Consider the following 20,028-nt stretch of genomic DNA (forward strand, 5'->3'; position numbering starts at 1 on the left):
CCTAAGTTTACCAAAACAATAAACATTTTTCGTAGACATCACCGCCGTCGCGTTGACAAAAAGTGAGTTGAGTGTTTGTTTGTTTGATTTTTGTTACTGTTGTTTAACCAGTTTTAGTTTCGTTAATTTTTTGTGTTGGTGAGACATATCCCATATAAGAATATATATAAAACATATAGTGTTTGTGTGGAACAAGAAAGCGCAACAGCAACGTTATCAGCCAGCAGCCACATCATTACCAGCAAAGCAAACAAAAAGATACAAACAAATGCCATGACCGAATGGTCAGCCAATAAGTGCAGAGTGTTTAAATAAATCAAAGCAAATTAAAAACAAAATCGAAATCGCAATCGTAATCGCTAAGACAACAAAATCGAAACAGAATTCGCCAAATAGGTAAAGTTCATATATAAGTATTTGAATCTTGTAATATCCCCAATAGAACTTGCAAATTTTCGTATCGAACTGATAACTGACAGTCTATAAATATATATAAGAATACATATATATATATACATATATATTGTGTACACTCTATACCATGCTGATCCTCACCCAGACCCGCCCCCTGCCCCTGTGAAGGCATAAATTTCAAAACGAAAACAGAAAAAATCAACCAGAACGAGAAATTAAACAAATGAATTACCAAACCAAACAGGAAAACAAAAACAAATAGTATACAAGTACAAGAAATTCAATGCAACAAGAATAATCACATTGAGATTAAGACTAACAAAATTGAAAATTGATCTAGCGCAAATCTCGAGTTTCGACTCGATATTATCCTAACCATTTAGATGGGAAGCTTATGTCACGTACCCACCCACTAACTAAAAATCATATTATTCCCATGCTTATAGGCGATCTTCTGTGGTTTAATATTATTTAATAATATTCTATAAAATCATAAGACTAGCCCATTTTGTATAAAAGTTCGCCAACTAAGGCTTAACTGCATTTGGAGACCCTTAGGTGTTGAAAAAATGTCATGTCTATGTCTTCTAATAACATTATTAATAGTTTATAGTTTATTGTTTCTGTTACCAATAAGTTGAGCACCATTAAGCAGACAATTCTAGCAATAAACCAAATTAACCAGCTGACACAATACTAGTAGTTTTTGCTAAATTTTAGAGGTTAGTTGATAAACGCTTGACTTATTGTGATTTAAAGGTGGCCTTGTAAACAAGAATGACTTTTGTTTTAAAAAATTTGTTTAACTAAACACTTTATTGTTTCCGTTAAAAACAAACTGCCGATGGTATCAGTTTTGTTATTAGAGAGCTTGTTTACTGAAAATGGTTTCGATTTTGTTAAGTCTGGTAATATTGGAGTAAAATAAGTGTGGATTTCGGTAGCTGAAGCCGAAAAATTATAATGCTTATGATAATGTTGCAAACGTGCATCCACACAAACGTCATCCACTTCTGTCTACAGAAACCACCACAATATTATAGCATACGTTTCGTTTGACTTTTCACCTGATCAGCGGAGCCAAAGAGCCGGAAACACGGAATAGCCACCGGGAAGATGGCGCTTTCCAAGCGGCCCCTTACAAAGGACACGCCGTTGTCCGAAAGCAACGGCAACCACACCAATGGCAATGATCACGAGACCTCCATCAAGCGGCGCAAACGTTGCAGTCGCGACGACGACTCCAGCCTGATCAACAACAACAATAACAATAATAATAACAACAACAATAACAACAGCAATAGCAACAACAACAACTTGCCGCAGAAGAAACGCAAACAGGGCGGCCAGGGCCACATCGCAGACAGTCCGGAGAGCCCCACCTGCGGTTCCCTGCCCACTCCGCTGGCCAAAAGCAACACGGATGCGGACCAGGACGATGAGACACTCATCCGCGAAACACAGGCGGCGCTGAAAAGCCTATCGGGCAGCTGGCCCGACTCAAGGGGGAATTTGTATCGGCTGCAGGAGCAGGACGAGAATCCACCGCCCTTCCAGAATCTGTTCGAGGAGAAACAAAAGTATGAGGCCATCGGCAATCCCAGCCATGCCATACAAGCACAAGCCAGCTCAACAAATCCAAATTCCACACTCTTCTCACGTTTCCACAGACAAAAAGAGAACGACCAGGCGCGCCTTAATGCAGCCAGCGGTGCTGGTGGTGTCGTCCATCTTGAGGCACAGGCGCGCGGCAAAAAGTCGCCCGACGAGGATCAGGATCCGGAACTGGAGGATACCTCATCCTCCGCCTCGGGACAAGGCGCTTACGCCCAAGCGGCCTCGGCCTTCAAGCCGCCCATCGATATCATCAAACGGAATTATGTGGCCGCCGCTCATGCCCATTATAGTGCCTATAATGCGGCCGCTGCAGCGGAATCTGCCGCCGGATTGGCCTACTATGGCTATGCCGCTGCCGCCGCCGCTAGTCAACAGCAACAGCAGCAGCAGCAGCAGCAGCAGCAACAGCAGCAGCAACAGCAACAGCAGCAACTGAGTACCGCCTTCGATATTGCCAGTCAGCTGGGCGAGAAGCAGCGGCCCAAGGAACCGATGGCCGATGGCAAACAGTACACGATCCTCCAGCCGGCGGGCATCGGCAGTCGGGCTGCATCTGTTATGCAGGACATAGCATCGCGTGAAGGCGTTGTGGGCGTTCCGCTTGTGGCCACGCCACCATCCACGGCGGCCGGCAGTCCGGCGGCAGCGGTACCAACGGCAGGACCGTCGACTCCATCGACACCGGCACCAAGTTATTCGCCGGGTAGCCAGAATCGCGGTAAGTGGTCAAAAATAGTAAGCCATAAACAAAAACCAAAACCAAAAAAGAGAAAGAGAGTGAATTTCCCAGTTGATTGTGATGAGTTGGTGTGCCTCGCTGCTGAAAAGAATCCTGTGCAACTGTACTGTATTGTTAACAGAACTGTTTTACGGCGCAACGAGTGTAAATAGAGATTTCAGCAGTGCTGTAAATATCACTATGATTCAAGCATAAAATAGTGCTGTAAATGGTACTACTACCATAAACAGTTCTGTTAACAGCAATGTAAACTGGGTTTCATTGGTTTTGAAAGATGCAGTACAGTAGTTCACCTGCGATTCGTTGTGGTTCGGCTGGGTTTCCGTTTCCGGTTCGACTGAACGATCGGTTGATGTGCGAGACTTCTTGTTGCATTGAGTTTACCGCTTCAATTGGCAAAATCTGAGTAAAGTCCCCTGTCCCTACCGCCCCCCCAAAACCAACCCACTAACCACTCCCTTAATAGAGACAGAGACGGACAGAGAGAGAGAGAGAGAGATAGAGTGTATGTGTGAGTCTTTTGATGTGTGTATGATCATTGAACGAAAGAAAATAAGAAAAACTATAGAGAGACACTCAATTTCCCTCGGTAATAGGCAACATTATGACGATTATTATACCGCTGGTTTTTGTTGTCATTATTATTTGCACAGACTCCTGCCCGTGACTCCTGCCCCTGCCCCACATATCTAAAAATAAAACCCTTTTTGCAGCTCATTCAGCAGCCAAAAAGACATTAAGCGATTTTGTCGTTATGAAAATGGGATCGGTAAGGGGGGGTGTGTGCTGTACAATTCGTTGTAGTTGGGGGTTTCGAGCGCACAGCAACTAATGGCTTGTAAACCCTTTATGCCACACAACACAGAGGCACATGGACAGACATCTTTTGGTTGAGTGCCTGAGCCTTGAGCTTTGCCTTCTACTAATTTCGCAGTACGATTTCCACAGGCGACGGCGATGAGGATGTATGTAAGGGTGGGCGGGGTAAGTGGGTGTGGCATGATTAGATATAAAGCATTATGAGCACGTTTTCCTTCAAAAACCACTTTTGCATATTTATTTTGTCATTATGTTTTGGCATTAATATGCTCAGCCAGAAGCTGGAGCTACTTTTCCTGCTGTGCGTATACTCGTATGTCCTTGGTATTCATATAATTTGAATGACTTTTTAAATAGTTGACGTAAGCCGTAGATTCTAAAGCTCGCTGCGTATACGTAATAAGTCATTAGCGTGCGGCGGCAAGCCTTATGGTTATTGTTTTAGCCTCTTTGCTAATGTGGCTTATTAGGATTAACCCTTCAGAGTTTGTGGGCGTCTGGTTTCTAGACTCCTCCCCTCTCAATCATTAGTTTTCGCCATGTTTCTTCCTCTTCTTTTTTTCTTCTCTGCTGCTCGCACCACACACACACGGAGGAAATTTTCTAATGCACAAACACTTTAGACCCCCTTACCGTTGGCTTTATTTTAATTAAATTCTAATTAGAGACGAGTCGGTCCTTTTACCTTTGCTCGCTCGCTTCTCCGGCAGCTGCAGTTTGACATTTTGTGCCCGACCACGTAATAGACAAAAACAGGAGTAAAATATTTCGAAAAATATTTCATTAACCAACCCCCCATATCACACACACACCATACGTACATAAATCAGAAAATATCGGGGGGCTTGGCATTCTATCTTCGAGGAGTTGCGCTTAGAAAGCGACCAAGTTGTTGGGTCTGGCCTGGGCTGGTTTGGCTTGGGTTTGATTTTTGAAGCTGTCTCGAAACCCGTTCCCTCCGACTTCCCCTCTGGCTGACTGTCATGTGTGCGTGAGCTTTTTAAAGTAAATAATGCAAAGCTGTTTTCCATCAAATTTTAATTAATTATTTAGGGTAAAAGAATTCGTGTTGCCTGCTGTTGATGATGATGATGCTGCTGCTGCTGCCACTGCTTCTTTCGCATTTGCTGCTTTTTAAGGTTTTTTTTTCATTCGGGGTATTTTACGTCAACTTGTCTCTCGCTGTATAATTAATTAGAAAATAGTCACCCTCCCACTCAATCCACCTGTCTCATTCTGGCATGTCTATATATGCCCTCTCGCTCTCGTTCCTCTTCATCGTTGAATTTAAGTTATACTGTTAATTGGTTAATTGTAGATGGCGTCAAATGCCCCACGCCACATTGTACGGGCCAAGGACATGTCACCGGATTGTATTCGCACCATCGCAGGTACCCATCCAAATATGTCCCATCCAACTGTCCGTCGGTCACACAATACAACAAATGTTCTTTTTCTTTATATATATCATTCGATCTGCCATTAATGGGAACTTGACAGTTTGTCGGGTTGTCCGAAGCGCGATAAAGTAACCACAGAATGTAAGTTTTCCCAAGAATACAACAAGAAAATACTTCCGTTCCGCATGCCCGTGTATGCCTAGTAGTCGCTCTATCTCTCTGTCTCTGTCTCTGTCTCTGTCTTTCACCAACTCTTTGTCTCTCTCTAACTGTCAATCTGTCTCCTGCTCTATTCTCCCTCTCTCTGTCATCGTATTTCTTAGCAAGTTTTGAGTGTGAATGTTTGATGTGTATGAGCGGTCTATCCTCTTCTTCTTTCCGATTCTCTAAAACTTTTCAATACATGCTGTGCTCTAAAATATCTAGTAGATAAATTTTTAAGTTATTTCACCTTGTTAGGTCACAAATGAATATATATGTAGCTTACCTTGCAGAACCAAAGGTTTTGTACAAACGTATTTTATTGCGCTCTTTCGCGTTTCTTTCTTTTAAAATATTCTAATTCGTGTAACCATTCATTCATTCTAAAGGAATTTTTTCCAATTTTAGACTTACTAATATTTTCAATCCTTAAAGAAACTCATTTTGTAGCTTTATGAAGTACTTTAATTTAAGACTTGCCCACGTCTATCCATCTCATTCCCATCTTTGCATGATCTTAGATAGATCTAAAGTTTGTCTACAGCGATAGAGTTCTTAATTCTGTTGTTAGATTGCATGTAGCTAACCATTAGCATTCGAGTTGGATTGGATCAACGAGATCATTTCCTGTGGCTACAAAGTAATCTTGACATGACCTGATAGAGGATCTTACTGCTCTTTCTCGACCTTTCTCTGTCTTTGTCTGTGTCTCTGTCTCTGTCCCTGTCTGTGGAATGCCTTGTTGTCGTAGTCGTGCCATTACCGCTGATCACGCTGATCCTCTGAAACTGATAATTCCCATGCACTTGCAGTGCTGGCTTTGCACGAGCAGATCCTGAAATGCCCCACGCCCGGGTGCAATGGTCGTGGCCACGTGCAGCCGCATCGCAGCGTGCACCGCAGCCTCTCCGGCTGTCCGCGGGCGGTAAGGCGCTCGGGCGGAACCAGCCGCCGTCCGGGAGCAGCTCCACTAGCAGCAGCAGCAGGTGAACCACCCTAGCCATTCTAGCCACTCTAGCCACTGAGCTTTCAACCCAACCCATCCAATTCGGGCGGCAGTGTGTGAAAGAAACTCCCAAACAGAAACACTATTCGAAACTGATCTGTGTAACGCCCTTTCTCTGTTCTATCGCTCCATGTCTTGCTCTGTTCTATCTCGCACCATCTAGCCGATCTGGAGAAACATGAGAAGGAGCTGCATCCACTGGACAAACTGAAGCTGGCCTCCAATCACTATCTGAACAATAACAACAGCAACTGCATCAACAATAACAGCACTAAACTGAGCGGCTCCACAACGATGCCAATTATCAAATCGGAATATAGTCCTGTTGCCAGCATAAAATCGGAGTATAACAAGAGCCCCATGCACTCATATCTATCGGGGGAAGCGGCCGCGCCCGCCCCCGCCGCCCCTTCATCAGCGTCCGCCGTCCAAGCGCCGCGTTCCGGATCGGCAAGCGGTGCAACAGCCGCGAATGGAGAGAACAACCTGCATGCACCGCATCTGAGTCGCTTTGTGGGTCTCCAGAGTCCGCCACATCAGCCGCATCTTAATCCTCACGGTCATCACCAGCAACAACAGCAGCAGCAGCAGCAGCAACAGCAGCAGCAACAACAACAACAGCAGCAGCAACAGCAGCAACATACGTTGCACCAGCAGAGAGGACCCTTCATAGAGGGCAACGATGTCCCAGATCCTTCAGCCAATTATCATTCGGAACACCAGCAACAACAGCAGCAGCAGCAGCAACAGCAGCAGCAGGCCGACGAGCGACAGCAGCAATATGAGCAAATGCGATATGCCCAAAGTCATGTTAGCGTGGGTCCAAGCGGAGAATTAATGGCGCCCAATGGAGGCGAACTATCGCCGGGTACGGCGAGAAGCGCCTACGAAGCGCATCCCGGACACCCGCATCCGCATCCCGGACACCCACATCCACATCCGCCCGTCTCGCTGAGTTCCCTCAGCTCTCCAGCTTTTACGGTGGATGCTGTGACGGCAGCCAGTGGAGCGGGCTTCGAGCGTTACGATCCTAGCGGCGTCTGTTGTCCCAGCAATGGGCAAAGGGCCACCGCGGCAACAGCGGCGACGGCGGCGGGCGCTTCTGCGGCGGCGGCTGCCTATCATTATCTGCCCCAAACCACCGACGAGATGCAGGCCCAGCAGCAGAAATATCTGCAGGAGCAGCAACTAATGCTGGCCAAGGCGGAGCACGAGGAGTTGGCCAACGGCGGACAGCCTCTATATCCGCGGCCCATGTATCACTATGATCCCACGATGGGTCCTCTGCCGCCGGGCTTTTCGGCCATTAATCTATCGGTTAAGATGGCCGCTGCTCAGGCAGCAGCTGCAGCAGCCGCCTATCAAAATCAACAACAGCAGCAGCAGCAACAGCAGCAGCAGCAACACCACCAGCAGCAGCAACAACAGCAGCAGCAGCAACAGCAGCACGGCAAGCAGAGCAGCTCACCCGCACCCAATGTGAGCGGTGTGCCGGCGGTGGATCTCAGTGGTTCCACCTCGGTAACGAGTAGCAGCCCGCACGGTTTCAATTCGCCAGCCTCGCACAACCAATATACCGCCCAGCGCATGGGCAACGGCAGTCCGCAGCCGGGAGCTAGTCCAAACATAGCTAGTCCCCAGGTGCCCAGTCCCCAGGGACAGACCTTGGACCTCAGTGTCACCCGATTACCCCACAGGTGAGTCATTCCTTCAGGTAGCCCTTCAAAACATATGCGTGAAAACCCTACCCAGACCAATTTTATTAATCACTTGACTTATTCATCCGCAGCATTATTACGAGCCCGCAGTACGGTGCCGATGGCCTGGTGGTGGGTCATGCTCAGGGTTTTGTGAGTGGAGCGACAGGACCTCTGGGTCCGGGCAATGGTGGACCACCGCGATCGCCGCAAATGGAACCAGTGGACTTCAGCGGACCGCCAAGACCCCTGGGTTTTGGTCTGGTGGGACACATTAGCGGTCCACGACCTTACAGCCGCGAATCCACGCCAGACAGCGGCGGATCTCACTATATCGAAACGTATCGGGATCCCAGTGGTCAGTATAGAACCCAGAACCCAAACGACTGATGTTCGAGGAATATGTTTGACACACCTCGTTTTTTAAACTTCACTCTTTCCAGGTTACTCACCGCACCCTGGCTATGGTATGGTGGTGCAATCGGACTATCCACCTGCTGGATACCACGGTTACGGTCCGGCTGCTTATCAATGCAGTAATCCGTACGCCACGGCAGTGGGTCCCGGTGGCTATCCCACGCCCGTTTCCGGCGGATACTCGCCCAGTCCGGCCACCTGCTACTCCATGCCACCGCCACAGCACATCCCGCAGCACGACAAGTCCAAGGACGGGTAAGTCTCATCCACCCCATAGTCGATTCTCCAGTGTGGCTAACGATTCACATAATAATTGGAGGAAAAGTGTCCATCCATCTATGTTATGACCACCGCTTCATTTTTGCAATCCATCTTTGTCAAAAGAAATGTGTCTCCGCAACACCTGGAGCTCATATAAAAGAACCCTTTAGCTCAGCGCCCAATCTAATTACCTTAGAATGTGTGCTTTAAAACTCAGAAATTAGGCAAAGAGTTCAAGGGAAAAACTTTAAACTTAAAACAGTCGACCTTATGAGTGATAGTTGCCAAACAAAATGCAGTGCTTGGCTTGGGCTTTGGGTCCTTCGTGGACACTAAGGACGAGGGTCGAGAGACTTTAATATTTATGATTACGACTGAATGTGGCCGCAGAGCGATCGTAAAACCATCCCCTCAGCCACCCCGTGTGATTAAATGAAACTTTAAAACCGAAAGTTTCAAGTCCAAAGTCTTAGCCGCACGAACAGACGCAGACATATGGAGTTCTCTTATCTGAGGGCGACCACTTGGCCTGGTTTAAGTACCGGGAGTGGGCATGGGTCACTCACTAATCCTTCGACCGTTCTTCTTCTTTCGCCAGATTGACGGGCTGCTCGCGCTCGGACCGCAACCATCTACAGTCGCACTCGCAGGAGCTCAAGTGCCCCACGCCCGGATGCGATGGCTCCGGACACGTGACGGGCAACTACTCCTCACACCGCAGCCTCTCCGGCTGTCCAAGGGCTAACAAACCGAAGAGCAAGCCTCGCGATGGCCAGGATTCGGAACCCCTGCGTTGTCCCATCCCGGGCTGCGATGGCTCCGGCCATTCCACCGGCAAGTTCCTCTCCCACAGAAGGTATGTTCTTGGTGTCCGTCGGCGGTTGTGGAACTAAAGCTAAAGGTGCTCTCCTCCCCTCTAGTGCTTCGGGCTGTCCGATTGCCAATCGGAACAAGATGCGAGTCCTGGAAGCCGGTGGCACGGTGGAGCAGCACAAGGCCGCTGTGGCAGCAGCCACGGCCATGAAGTTCGATGGTAAGTACATTATTAAGTCCTTACTATTCGTGCATCGTGAATGTCATCGGCATTTAATTGAATTCTTCTACCCTAATCTCCATCAACTTTTCATCTCTTTTTTCAACCCATATCTATAGCCTGCACCACGGTGGGGAGCCAGGGCATAAAGAAGCCCAAGTTCGATGAGGTCACCATGGTCTATCCAAAGGGTTATACAGGTGAGTGGCCCGATCTCAGACGCTTCATCTCGCTCTCCTTTTCTCTCGCTGTCTCTCTCTTGCGTGTATTTTTCTGTTATGAACTGGGCTTAAGGCTAGTATACCATATCCCTCCTTTATCGAAAAGAGGGATTGGGTAATAAAGTTAGCAACAAACAGAGAAGAAAAATAAGCATCGGTTACCTAATCAATTTCCCACCATTCCAAACGAAAAAAAAACACCAAAAATAAAGCCTACAAAATTATCCAAAATTCTTCTCATTTGTTGCTCGCTTTTTGTCTTGAACGTTTTCGGTTGGAATTTTGTGTGCGTGTGCTAAAGTCAAACGAAAAAGAAAAAAAAAAATGAAAGCATTAAATAAAATGAAAAACGGAAAGCAAATATTCAACAAGAAATAACTTTATTTTTGGTTTTGGTTTCGGAAAATGCAACACAAAAAGAAATTTTTTAAGCTAAATTTTGCAAATTTCCATTAAGTTTCGAAATCCTTCGAAATCCCTCAGCCTCCGACAACACCAACTTCCCTTGAAAGCCAAACACTCACTCGAAATATCCTCTGAAAATCCTCCCGATAAACCCGGTACATAACAAGAACCCATAAATATCCAATACCACACACACGCACAAGTGCATCATCATGTGCATGTGTGAGTGTGTGAGCTACGAACAAGAGAAACAAAGCAAAAGCAAAAGCAACAAAGAAGCTGATCAAAAGAGAAAGAAACAATTAAATTCCTAGTTTTCTAATTCTAATTTAATTCTGTGTTTCTTCTTTTCGTTTCGTTTCATGTCGTTTTTGTTGACGTTTTCTTTTAGATTACGCAACGTTTTGTATCGGTGCCGAGTATCTACTGTAAATAGAAAACGAAACCACTGAATCGCAGTCAAAACTGTCCGAATCGAATCGAATCGAATCGAAAATCGAAAATCGAAACGAAACTGAAACCACAACCAGCAACCAAAAATAAATGCAATGAAAATCCAAATGCAGCTGAATAAAAACCAAACCAAATACAATACATATTTTAAGTATCTGTATATATGTATAACCGAAAGACAACAATGCGAACAGACCACAAATTGTCATACCAACAAATAACACAAATCAGAGAATTAAATTAACAATAAAAATGTACATACAAAAATTGCCAGGGAGTCTGTCGATCAAGGTAAGCCCGAAGATAAGATGATAAAAGCCCACTAAAACCACCTACTAACACCTAACACCCACTCATTCACAAACACAGCAAACTCGTGCACACACACCCACATTGAGTCAAACGAAATTTGTCCTAAATTTGATCTTCTATTATGCAAAAGTGACTAAACTAATGCCATAAGCTGTGATCAAGTACTACTGTGATAAGATTGAACAAGAAAACGTTAAAATTGTTAAGTATAAAGTGCAAGTTGTTTATAAACGATGCATTGTCTGTTCCGCGTCAATGTCTGTTGGAGATTGTATGCTTGGCACAAACCGCTGCACCGTTTACAATTAGCTTAACAAGTTAAACACCAGTGTCCTTCAGAATATTTGTGACTTACACCATCACACACCTTCACACAATACACACAACATCACACACCAACTCACACTAGTGCCAATTGAGTTGCTAGCACACGCGCACATTGACGAACCGAGGAATGCCAGACGATCCCCCGGATCAAAAAGAGAAAATACATAACAGCATAATGAGCATTCCATAGATCGTAGGACCGTATCATCCACTAACAAGCCTGTGCATTGCCCTTCTATTCACTTGGAACAGGCGGCAGCGGACTGGACATTGTCATGGGTGGCGTAGGAAGCGGTGTCGGCGTGGGACTGGGTCTCAATGTTGGCATCGGGGTCACCAGCAGCAGTAGCAGCAGCAGCGCCGGTGGAAATAACAACAACAGCGGCACTAGCAACACCGTCGGAACCGATAAGAATCCATCTGGTGGGGGTCCCTCATCGGGCGCCAATGGCAGCGATGACTTAAACACGTTGGAGGCCGAGATATCGGAACTTCAGCGGGAGAATGCACGCGTAGAATCGCAAATGATGCGACTTAAGTCAGACATCAATGCCATGGAGTCGCAGCTGAGCACCAGCGATCGGGTATGTAGGCTCAGGTTCGTTGACGGCAACAAATTATGAGACCAAGTCCATTTCCCACTACGCTAAGCGCACGAACTTTGCAGACGATGGTCACACTGAAAGTTTTGCACTACCTCCCAAATAACACCACCTACTAATGCCCAACCATCCCTCCGCCCTTAAAACTTTCGACTCAAACGAGACTTTGAGTGGAGTTCTTTTTACCCATAGTATATCGCTTTTGTTGTTTTGAGTTCGGTCTGTCGTCACCTGAGCGAGTTTTGTCTTGGCACTTTTCAAGGACGTCTCTAAAACTCAGCAAAAAAAAAAACAATGAACAACAAGTGAACGAAAGTAAAGTTAAGTAAAGTGAATAAAACTTAGGGTAAAGTTGAATCGAAAACGAGGGCGCGAGCGAAAAGTTTTATCAGCCGCCGACGCAGACGTTAAATTACCCGGGATCTTCTGGATTTCAAGCCTAACAACTCATATTTGCATGCAGAGACCAAAATAAATGCAAACGAAGAGCAAGGAGCGATGAGATTTCGGTAGCCTTGACTATATCCAATCAGCTCATATGTTCGTTCGAACATCAGTGTAACAGCATTTTCTCTTCGTGTAATAAATCCACCCGAAATGCAGTGCATTTCCACTCCCCACCCCCTGCTGACGTCAGCCAATCGGTGACGTTGCATCCTTGCTGCATCGGTCGGCGAATCAGAATCGGCGGCGTCAGGGGCAGGAGGCACACACCCCTAAGCACACACGCCCACGCTCACACCCACAGCAACATCCACGTCCACATCCACATCCACGTCTCCCTAGAGCGCACGAGTGTGCTGGCGTGTGTGCGCTGGTCATGCGCAGGCCATGATGATGTTGCAGCCCAACAACGAGGCGCCAACAAATCGCAGGACGCCATTCGATTTGCTCCTAAAAGCTGGGAAATGGGGCGAAAAAAAACGACGAAGAAAAAAGTACAACAAAAACGAGAACAAGTCCGACACGGGGGCAGCAATAACTGTGCTACAAAGGCGCCGGCAGCGACGTCGACGCAGCATTAACCTTTGTACTTTTGGGGCACCCCCAGGCCCCCAAAAACTCCGAAAACGCCACTCTTTCTCGCTCTCTCCTGCTCTCGCCAGATTTCGTCGTCCCTTTTTGCCTGCGGTGTTCGGGTTGACTTCGTTCAGGATTCGTCTCTGTTTTTTTTTCTTTTTTTTTTGCCTTGCTCCCCACCCCATTTCTTTTTTATTCCACTTTTGTGTGTTCTGATAGCGCGTTCTTATTGGAACTCCCATACACATATGTGGCACATGACCAGGGATTTATGTACCCGGGGGAAACCCCACCCAATCAAGTAAATTGAAAACCGAATCGTGACCGTCGTCTGAATTGCAACACACTAACCACTAACCATATATGTATACATTTCTCTTGTGCCGACTATAGGAGGCTTCTCCATTGAGTGGTCACCAGCAGCAACAACAGCGTTCCTCGGTGGCTTTGGCCTCGCCGAGCGGGCAATCGCCATTCGCCAGCGTCAGCTCCACCAGTGGTGCCAGCTCCTCGGTCAGTGGCGCCACCACAAACAGCAACAACAATAACAGCAGCTCTGGCGGTGGCACCACCAATGCCAACGATCTCAACCACTCGATCAGCAATTTGGCACCCAGTTCGGGCAGCAATCCCAACCAGCCCATTGAGGGCGTAGGAGGAGCCCCACCCAATGCCAATCTGAACAACTACTATGAGAGCCTGAGAAATAATGTGATTACGCTGCTGGAGCACGTGCGTCTGCCGCCACCACCACCACCGCCTGGTGCGGCCACGCCCAGTTCGTCGGCATCATCGGTGGTTCATGGACTGGATAATGTTTGTGGTGCCGGTGGTCAGTTGGTGGCTGGTGGATCGCTAGTGGGTGGAGAGCATGCGACAGCGTACTCCACACTCCTGCCGCCGCCACCACCACCGTCGTCGGGCGGTGCCGCTTCCGTCGGTGGAATGTACGGTGTCGGTGCTAATGGAGCCACTGGCCTCCATCAGGGCACTGGCTCAAGCAATGGTGGAGGACTAGGATCTAGCGGAGCCGTTGGACCGCCACCAGTGCCACCGCATCATCATCCCTACACGGTGCATCATCCCGTTAGCTACGCCCATCCACATGGCCATCCGCATGCACATCCACACCCGCACGAGCACTTCGACTCGTATATCTCCAAACTGCAGTCGCTATGCGTGCCCCCCGATGTTTATGCCCTGCCCGAAGATGCGGACCGGCCCGTCTACAACTCCGTGAAGCCCACCATGCACCAGGACTACGGCAAACTGATGCCGACGCCCATCTAAGAACTCTGAGAATCAAAAGCCCAGTTCTGGTGACCCCAAAATAGAGCCACATCCCGTCCAGGGCTCAAACACGTAAACATGTACATAAATACTTAGGCACAAGCAGTGAGAGGTAGGATGTAAGAGGTAAAACTGACGTTATCCATAAGCCTGACTTCAAGGCAGACTATGCAAATTGAAATTGGGACAGAGTGTCGGGGTCACCCGTACGTACTCGATGCCCCATTAGTAGATACATAACGCTAGTTTTTAGGGATAGAAACCTAACCTAACCATTTAGTTGGTTGGCACCATGCTAGTTCCAGTCTTAGTAATTAGAACTGTTCCACATCCTAGATCCTAGACGCTTTCGTCGTGTGTTGATAGCAATGATGTAAAAAACAAGAATACAAAACCGAACATAAGTGTGTAATTCGATTATAAATTGCAATTTTTTTGTCTGTATCAAATACTACAACTAGAAATTATAGAAATCGATATATTATATAAATATAATTATATGAAATAACAACTCCCAAATATGTTTAAATCTAGGGCATTTGTTTGCTGTTGATGTCTGGTCAATTTTTTGCATACGGAGCGGAGCGCAAGATGTTCGCCACTACTTAATAGACCCTATCCAACCTCCACGTAGTGACCCTCTAGCCCATATCCCCGCAGGCTAAGTTAAGTTTATTGGCAAAGTCGAACACCAAAGTGAAGAAAGTGGAAAACGCAGTAAAATACAATATATAAACACGTGCAAATATAATCAGTACTAGACTTAGTGGATGTAATCGAGACATATTTTTTTGTTTTTTTTTGTGTAACTGTAATATTAAAATGTAATAGTAATAGCAAGCGAATATCTAAAACTATAAAGGGTAAGTGTGTGGAAGGAGGTGAGATCGTTGGGTTTGCGAGGCTGCCGCAATACATACATACATGAAATCGGGAAGGAAAACACGCGTACATATGCAGATTATATCAGTATGTGTGTATATGTATATGTCTGCTTTTCTATAGGATCGTAAGTTTTAATGTTACCCCTTACGAAATCGGAGAAGAGGCATTAACGAAAACCCCTAAGAAAATAGAACGGAAAAATAGATTAAAATTCAGTGCAATACGTTCAACAGAATGAAAGCAAGTCGAAAAACCAAAATCGTAATTTACTAATTGTGTAAGCCTAAGTAAACCAAGTAGTTGAACAAAAAGTCACGTTTTTTTTGTATCGTCATACGTCTAATCTTAAACCTAACTTTAACTAAATAAAAAAAAGAGTAAAGCGTAGATCGGAGATGAAAACCCCAGGCCGCAAGGTAATTTAGACGAATTTTAAAAAAATAAAAACCAAATGGAAAAAGTTTAAAACACAAAAAACAAAAGGCACGAGGCAAATGTCGAAAAAGTATGAAAATAAATAGCAGGCTTAACGGAAATCATTGTATTAAACGAGGTAATACATTACGATGATTAATATAATTACACTAAACTAAATATAAAACTAAAATATATATATATAATATAATATTGTATTGTATGACAAGAAAAAATTCTGTAATTTACAAACGAAAAATATTTTATGTGATCATTGTCTTTTTTTTTAATATTACAAGAAATAAATAATTCGAATACCAAATAAAGGATATACACAATAACGAAATGGTTGTTTGTCTTATAAGGGCTAGTTTATTTTTATTGTCAATAAATTATTATAAATTATAATTATTACCAATTATTAAAATAATTTATTTGGGAGGTTTGAATAGAAATAAGTATGAACTAGTTTTCAAGTGTTCTTCAAGCTCGATTACCCATCCTAATTGCCTTGCACCCGTATTCTCATTTTGTGGGCTTTGCATTAGCATAAATCAAGGCTAAATTGCTGATTTTTTTTTCTTTTTTTTTGGGTGCTATGCTCGGACAGTGGTAATCGAATGAAAAATGCGCAGCAATTTCTTGGCAATGTTTTTAATTTCAATTAGCCACTGGCACTGAAAGGCCGCCAAACGATGAAGGATGCTGGTCAAGCAAATGAACCAGGAGCAGGAGCAGGAACAGGAGCGGGATGTGCTGCCACTTGATTTATGTGGCTTCATTAGACATTCCGCACATAGCTAGTGGACCAAGTGGCCGGGGGCTAAGTGATTGCCAAAAACTAAAACCGAGCACACGGCCAAACGCAATTAGAAGCGAACTTCAATGAGCGATAAACGAAGGGATGTGCCGTGGTGGCCGGGAATTTGCCCTTTTCCGGGGAATTTGCTAGTTTTCCGATTGACCAGCATGGAATACTTTTGGTTGCCACCTCGAGCACTCAAAGTGCCGACGAAGGGCAGGAAAAAAGAAAATAGCTGGGGAAAAGGGTTCCCGGGTCCGGTTTTTGGTTTGTGTTTAGCCCGTGTGAGCCGCAAAAATATTTGCATAGTTACCTTTAATGTGGTTCGGTTTGGGATGGTTCAGGTCGGTTCAGAGTTCACAGCTCACAGTTTGCAGTTCGCAGACTCGATGCAAAGTTCTTCGAAAACAAACGAACAAAAGTTTTCTTTGCATAAACACACACGCACACACACACACACACACACACACAGTTGCACAACAACTCGTACATGCTGGCATGTAATTTAAAATGAAAAATTCTATTCTTTTGACGCAATCACAAACACACACATGCAGACGCACACAACCACCCACACATACATACGTCAGCGAGCATTGATTTCATTTGCATAAATAAGGAGAAAGGCGGTCTGGTGGGGGGAGGGGGGAATGGTCGTGGCGAAGGCGGGATCTGTGGCGGATTGGGGCCAAAGCGAAGGTCCTCTGTGCCGCCGATAACGTGGGGCAAACGAAACTATTGCCTACTTACGGGCGTCGAACGAAAACAGTCGCCCACCCGCACAGTGGGACAAAATGCGTGGTGAACAGCTGAAAAGAATTTGATAATTTAAATTGAAATTATGAAGCAATGAATTTGATTCACATCACAAATCTACTGCCATGAAATAGAACTTTTTTTTGATTCTTCTCTCAACTCACGCATATTCATTTTATACATATGATTGAGTCCCCATTAAGTGTGTGAAATAAGCTCGTCCACGGTGCCACGTACTGTCACTCCGCCACCCGGAATTCCCATTCCCGTTCCAATTCCCCTTCCCCAACCCCTGCCCCATCCGCACCCACCATGCGTACGCCGAAGGGCGGCGGCAGTCAAAAATCGCATAAATTAAAAAACTGCACACACTCACGCACAGACATGCGACGGATGGGGGTGGTGGGAGGCAATGGCAACCCTTTGTGCCAACTCCCCCAGCCCCCTGCCCCCGGTTCCCTTGCCCAGCTGTCGCTCACCACCAAGGAAGTAATAAAGTATCTCGAAAGTAACTTATTAACCATGCTGACAACGCTGCCAGCGAAGCTCCTGGAGCTCCAGACACACAGCGAGCTTCGGGATACCAGGACTCCCAGGATCTGTCTGTGCACCACACGCATACACACACTCGCATTCCACCGCTGTGGAAGAGGGGTGCCTCGTAGTCATGTTTCATGTTTGCTAATTGCAAGTCGATTTTTCATTTCGCATTTCTCTCCAGAGTGTCGTAGTGGACCAGGGACCAGGGACCTGGGACCTGGACCTCAACCTGAAGCCAAACCTGAATCCCCATCAGAACCTGAGGTCCGCAGCATGCACTGGGAAAAAGGCGGGGCTAGTGCTAGTTGAATCTTCTTTTTGAATGTGATCAGTGTTGTTTCTAGGGTATTTACCACAATATATGTACCTTTATAAAAATTGGATATGATTTCTGCATTGCATAATCTCCTTCAGAATAGGTGCAATTTTATTAACAAATACTCATTGCAATTTTCTTTTTTAGTGCCATAAAAGGAGCTGGACAAGGAACTGATTGAGTCTGTGGAAATTGTTGAGGTTTCCGCTGACCCACTCAACGCCGGAACCACATCATCCCGGAAGGGACTCACTCAAAAAGGCAAAAATATTTAATTTAAAGCAGCATAAAAACAAAGGCGACGACGACGAAGAGGATGGGCAGGTGGGGTGAGTGTAGCCAGCAAATGGTTAATTTAATTACAAATTCTTTGCTTTCTTTTCCATTCGTATTAAATTTTCATGGGGTCCTGACATCAGCTTCCTGTGCGTGCGTGAGTGTGTGTGCCCATGTGGTAGTGGGTGTGCGTATGTGTATGCGAGGCACCTGCTGTCATTGCCGTCTTTGTGGCATTTTGGCCGCTTAAATACCCAGGGGACTTGAGAAAGAGCATCCACACACACACAATCACACACACACACACCCACTCAGCCCATCACACGTACACGCACAGAGACACACACACGCTGATTGTCCTTTCAATGAAAAATAGCACTCATTAATGTTGCTCATTAGCAGGACCACGCATCCTGCTTCTTGACTCTGCCCTGCCAGTGACATTCCCTTACGAGTCTAAGGACCTTTAGCAATCCACCCCCTCTCCGCAGATGTCCTGCGACCACCTCCAGCCTCTTGGCCATTCAGCGAGTGTCAACTGGCAAATGATTTGCCATTATTTACTAATAAAACTCATCGAGTTTCGGGCCTCTGCTAATCGAATGTGTGCTCGGCACGACCCAACCACTTTGGCTTCTATGTCCTGGCAGGCGAAGGACTCTTAATTCGAAGCGACTCACACGTTTACGCTGGCAAATGACCTCAATCAACGCGGTCGAAGTATCTCAGCTGCGGGAAATTAGGGTACTTGAGTTGTATAAGAACAAATCCTCAAAAAAAAAAAGAGGAGAAATATCGAATCTCAATACCTTAGTAATTTAAAAAGCATTTAGAAGCTCTCTGCAATTTCTAGTTCCCATCAAATTGCTGACAATGGCGCTGATCAACCAGTAAACAAATTGCGACCAAAACAATTCTTCCCCTTCCTTGGAACAGAAGTGAGTGTCATGTTCGTAAGAATAACATCACTTCCCGGTTCCATTTGTCTGATTATATATTTTTCTTTTTTTTTGTCCAAGCCACGACTTCGGTTGACCAGACGGCAGAGGGTGCGGTAATCTTTCATATCGATTCAATAGCCGACTTCCGGTTCGATTCCGGTGCCTGTCAATCAGTAGAGGTCCCACATGGCTGACCGGAGTGCGGGGCTGAAGTCCCCGAGATCCTTTTGTTAACCCAGAGTCCTTACTTGGACTCTTGCCTGCCAGTCAAACTCTTTTCGGCTGCCCAATTCTTTGCATTTAATTTCGTTTATTCATTCGAACGACCACAAAATGACATTTGCATTTGGGCAGCAGCGGTCAGTGACGAAACCCGCATCCAGAATCCCTAACCCAGGTCTCATGTGCTGGCCTCCGGGGATTTTCGTTGGCCCGGCATGGATAAGGTCTCCGGGGTTGCGTAACAAATGAATGGCTCAGTTGCAAAAATTTGTTTTGACAACTGAAGACGCTCGCAGCAGGCCAAGTGCAAAATTTATAAAGCGCACAGTGCGAAACTATGAAATGTCCAGGCGGCATGGTGCGGATCGCAATGGATCGCCAGTGGAGTGGAGTGGAGTGGCATGGAGTGGAGGGCATGGAGTGGAGTGTGTGTAATTAATTCTCTGCTGAGTCGACAAACGTAGGCCCAGCCAAAAAAGCACAATTAAGTGCACAACAAAAACAGCAGATTTTCTGGACGTGGCATGACCAACTACACTGGCTGACAACCGAATTCCATGGCTTTTCCTCATTTCCAAGCACTATGCAAATATTATAAAAACTGCAACCTATCATTTTATGGCTTCTTTCGAGTATAAGAAT

General features: G+C 45.9%; 1 protein-coding gene across 5 annotated transcripts; it reads left to right on the forward strand.

Annotated features, from left to right (window-relative positions):
* The first annotated feature begins 1,518 nt into the window (after positions 1 to 1,518).
* LOC117147793 (DNA N6-methyl adenine demethylase) lies at positions 1,519 to 15,797 on the forward strand. 5 transcript variants are annotated; one of them, XM_033314841.1, is made up of 10 exons: positions 1,519 to 2,749; positions 6,003 to 6,176; positions 6,360 to 7,893; positions 7,986 to 8,251; positions 8,337 to 8,565; positions 9,170 to 9,427; positions 9,492 to 9,604; positions 9,724 to 9,804; positions 11,575 to 11,906; positions 13,338 to 15,797. In XM_033314841.1, the coding sequence occupies exons 1-10, from the start codon at positions 1,531 to 1,533 to the stop codon at positions 14,232 to 14,234; spliced, it is 5,103 nt and encodes a 1,700-aa protein (XP_033170732.1). In that variant the 5' UTR covers positions 1,519 to 1,530; the 3' UTR covers positions 14,235 to 15,797. The 5 variants fall into 5 exon arrangements, with proteins under 5 accessions (XP_033170732.1, XP_033170730.1, XP_033170733.1 ...); XM_033314839.1 differs by lacking the exon at positions 6,003 to 6,176 and having other exon boundaries at positions 1,519 to 1,994; positions 2,085 to 2,749; positions 13,338 to 15,796; XM_033314842.1 differs by lacking the exons at positions 11,575 to 11,906; positions 13,338 to 15,797 and adding exons at positions 4,908 to 4,976; positions 10,622 to 10,828.
* Positions 15,798 to 20,028: the final 4,231 nt, after the last annotated feature.

This window comes from Drosophila mauritiana, chromosome X (genome assembly GCF_004382145.1).
Source record: "Drosophila mauritiana strain mau12 chromosome X, ASM438214v1, whole genome shotgun sequence".
Taxonomy (NCBI): Eukaryota; Metazoa; Arthropoda; class Insecta; order Diptera; family Drosophilidae; genus Drosophila; species Drosophila mauritiana.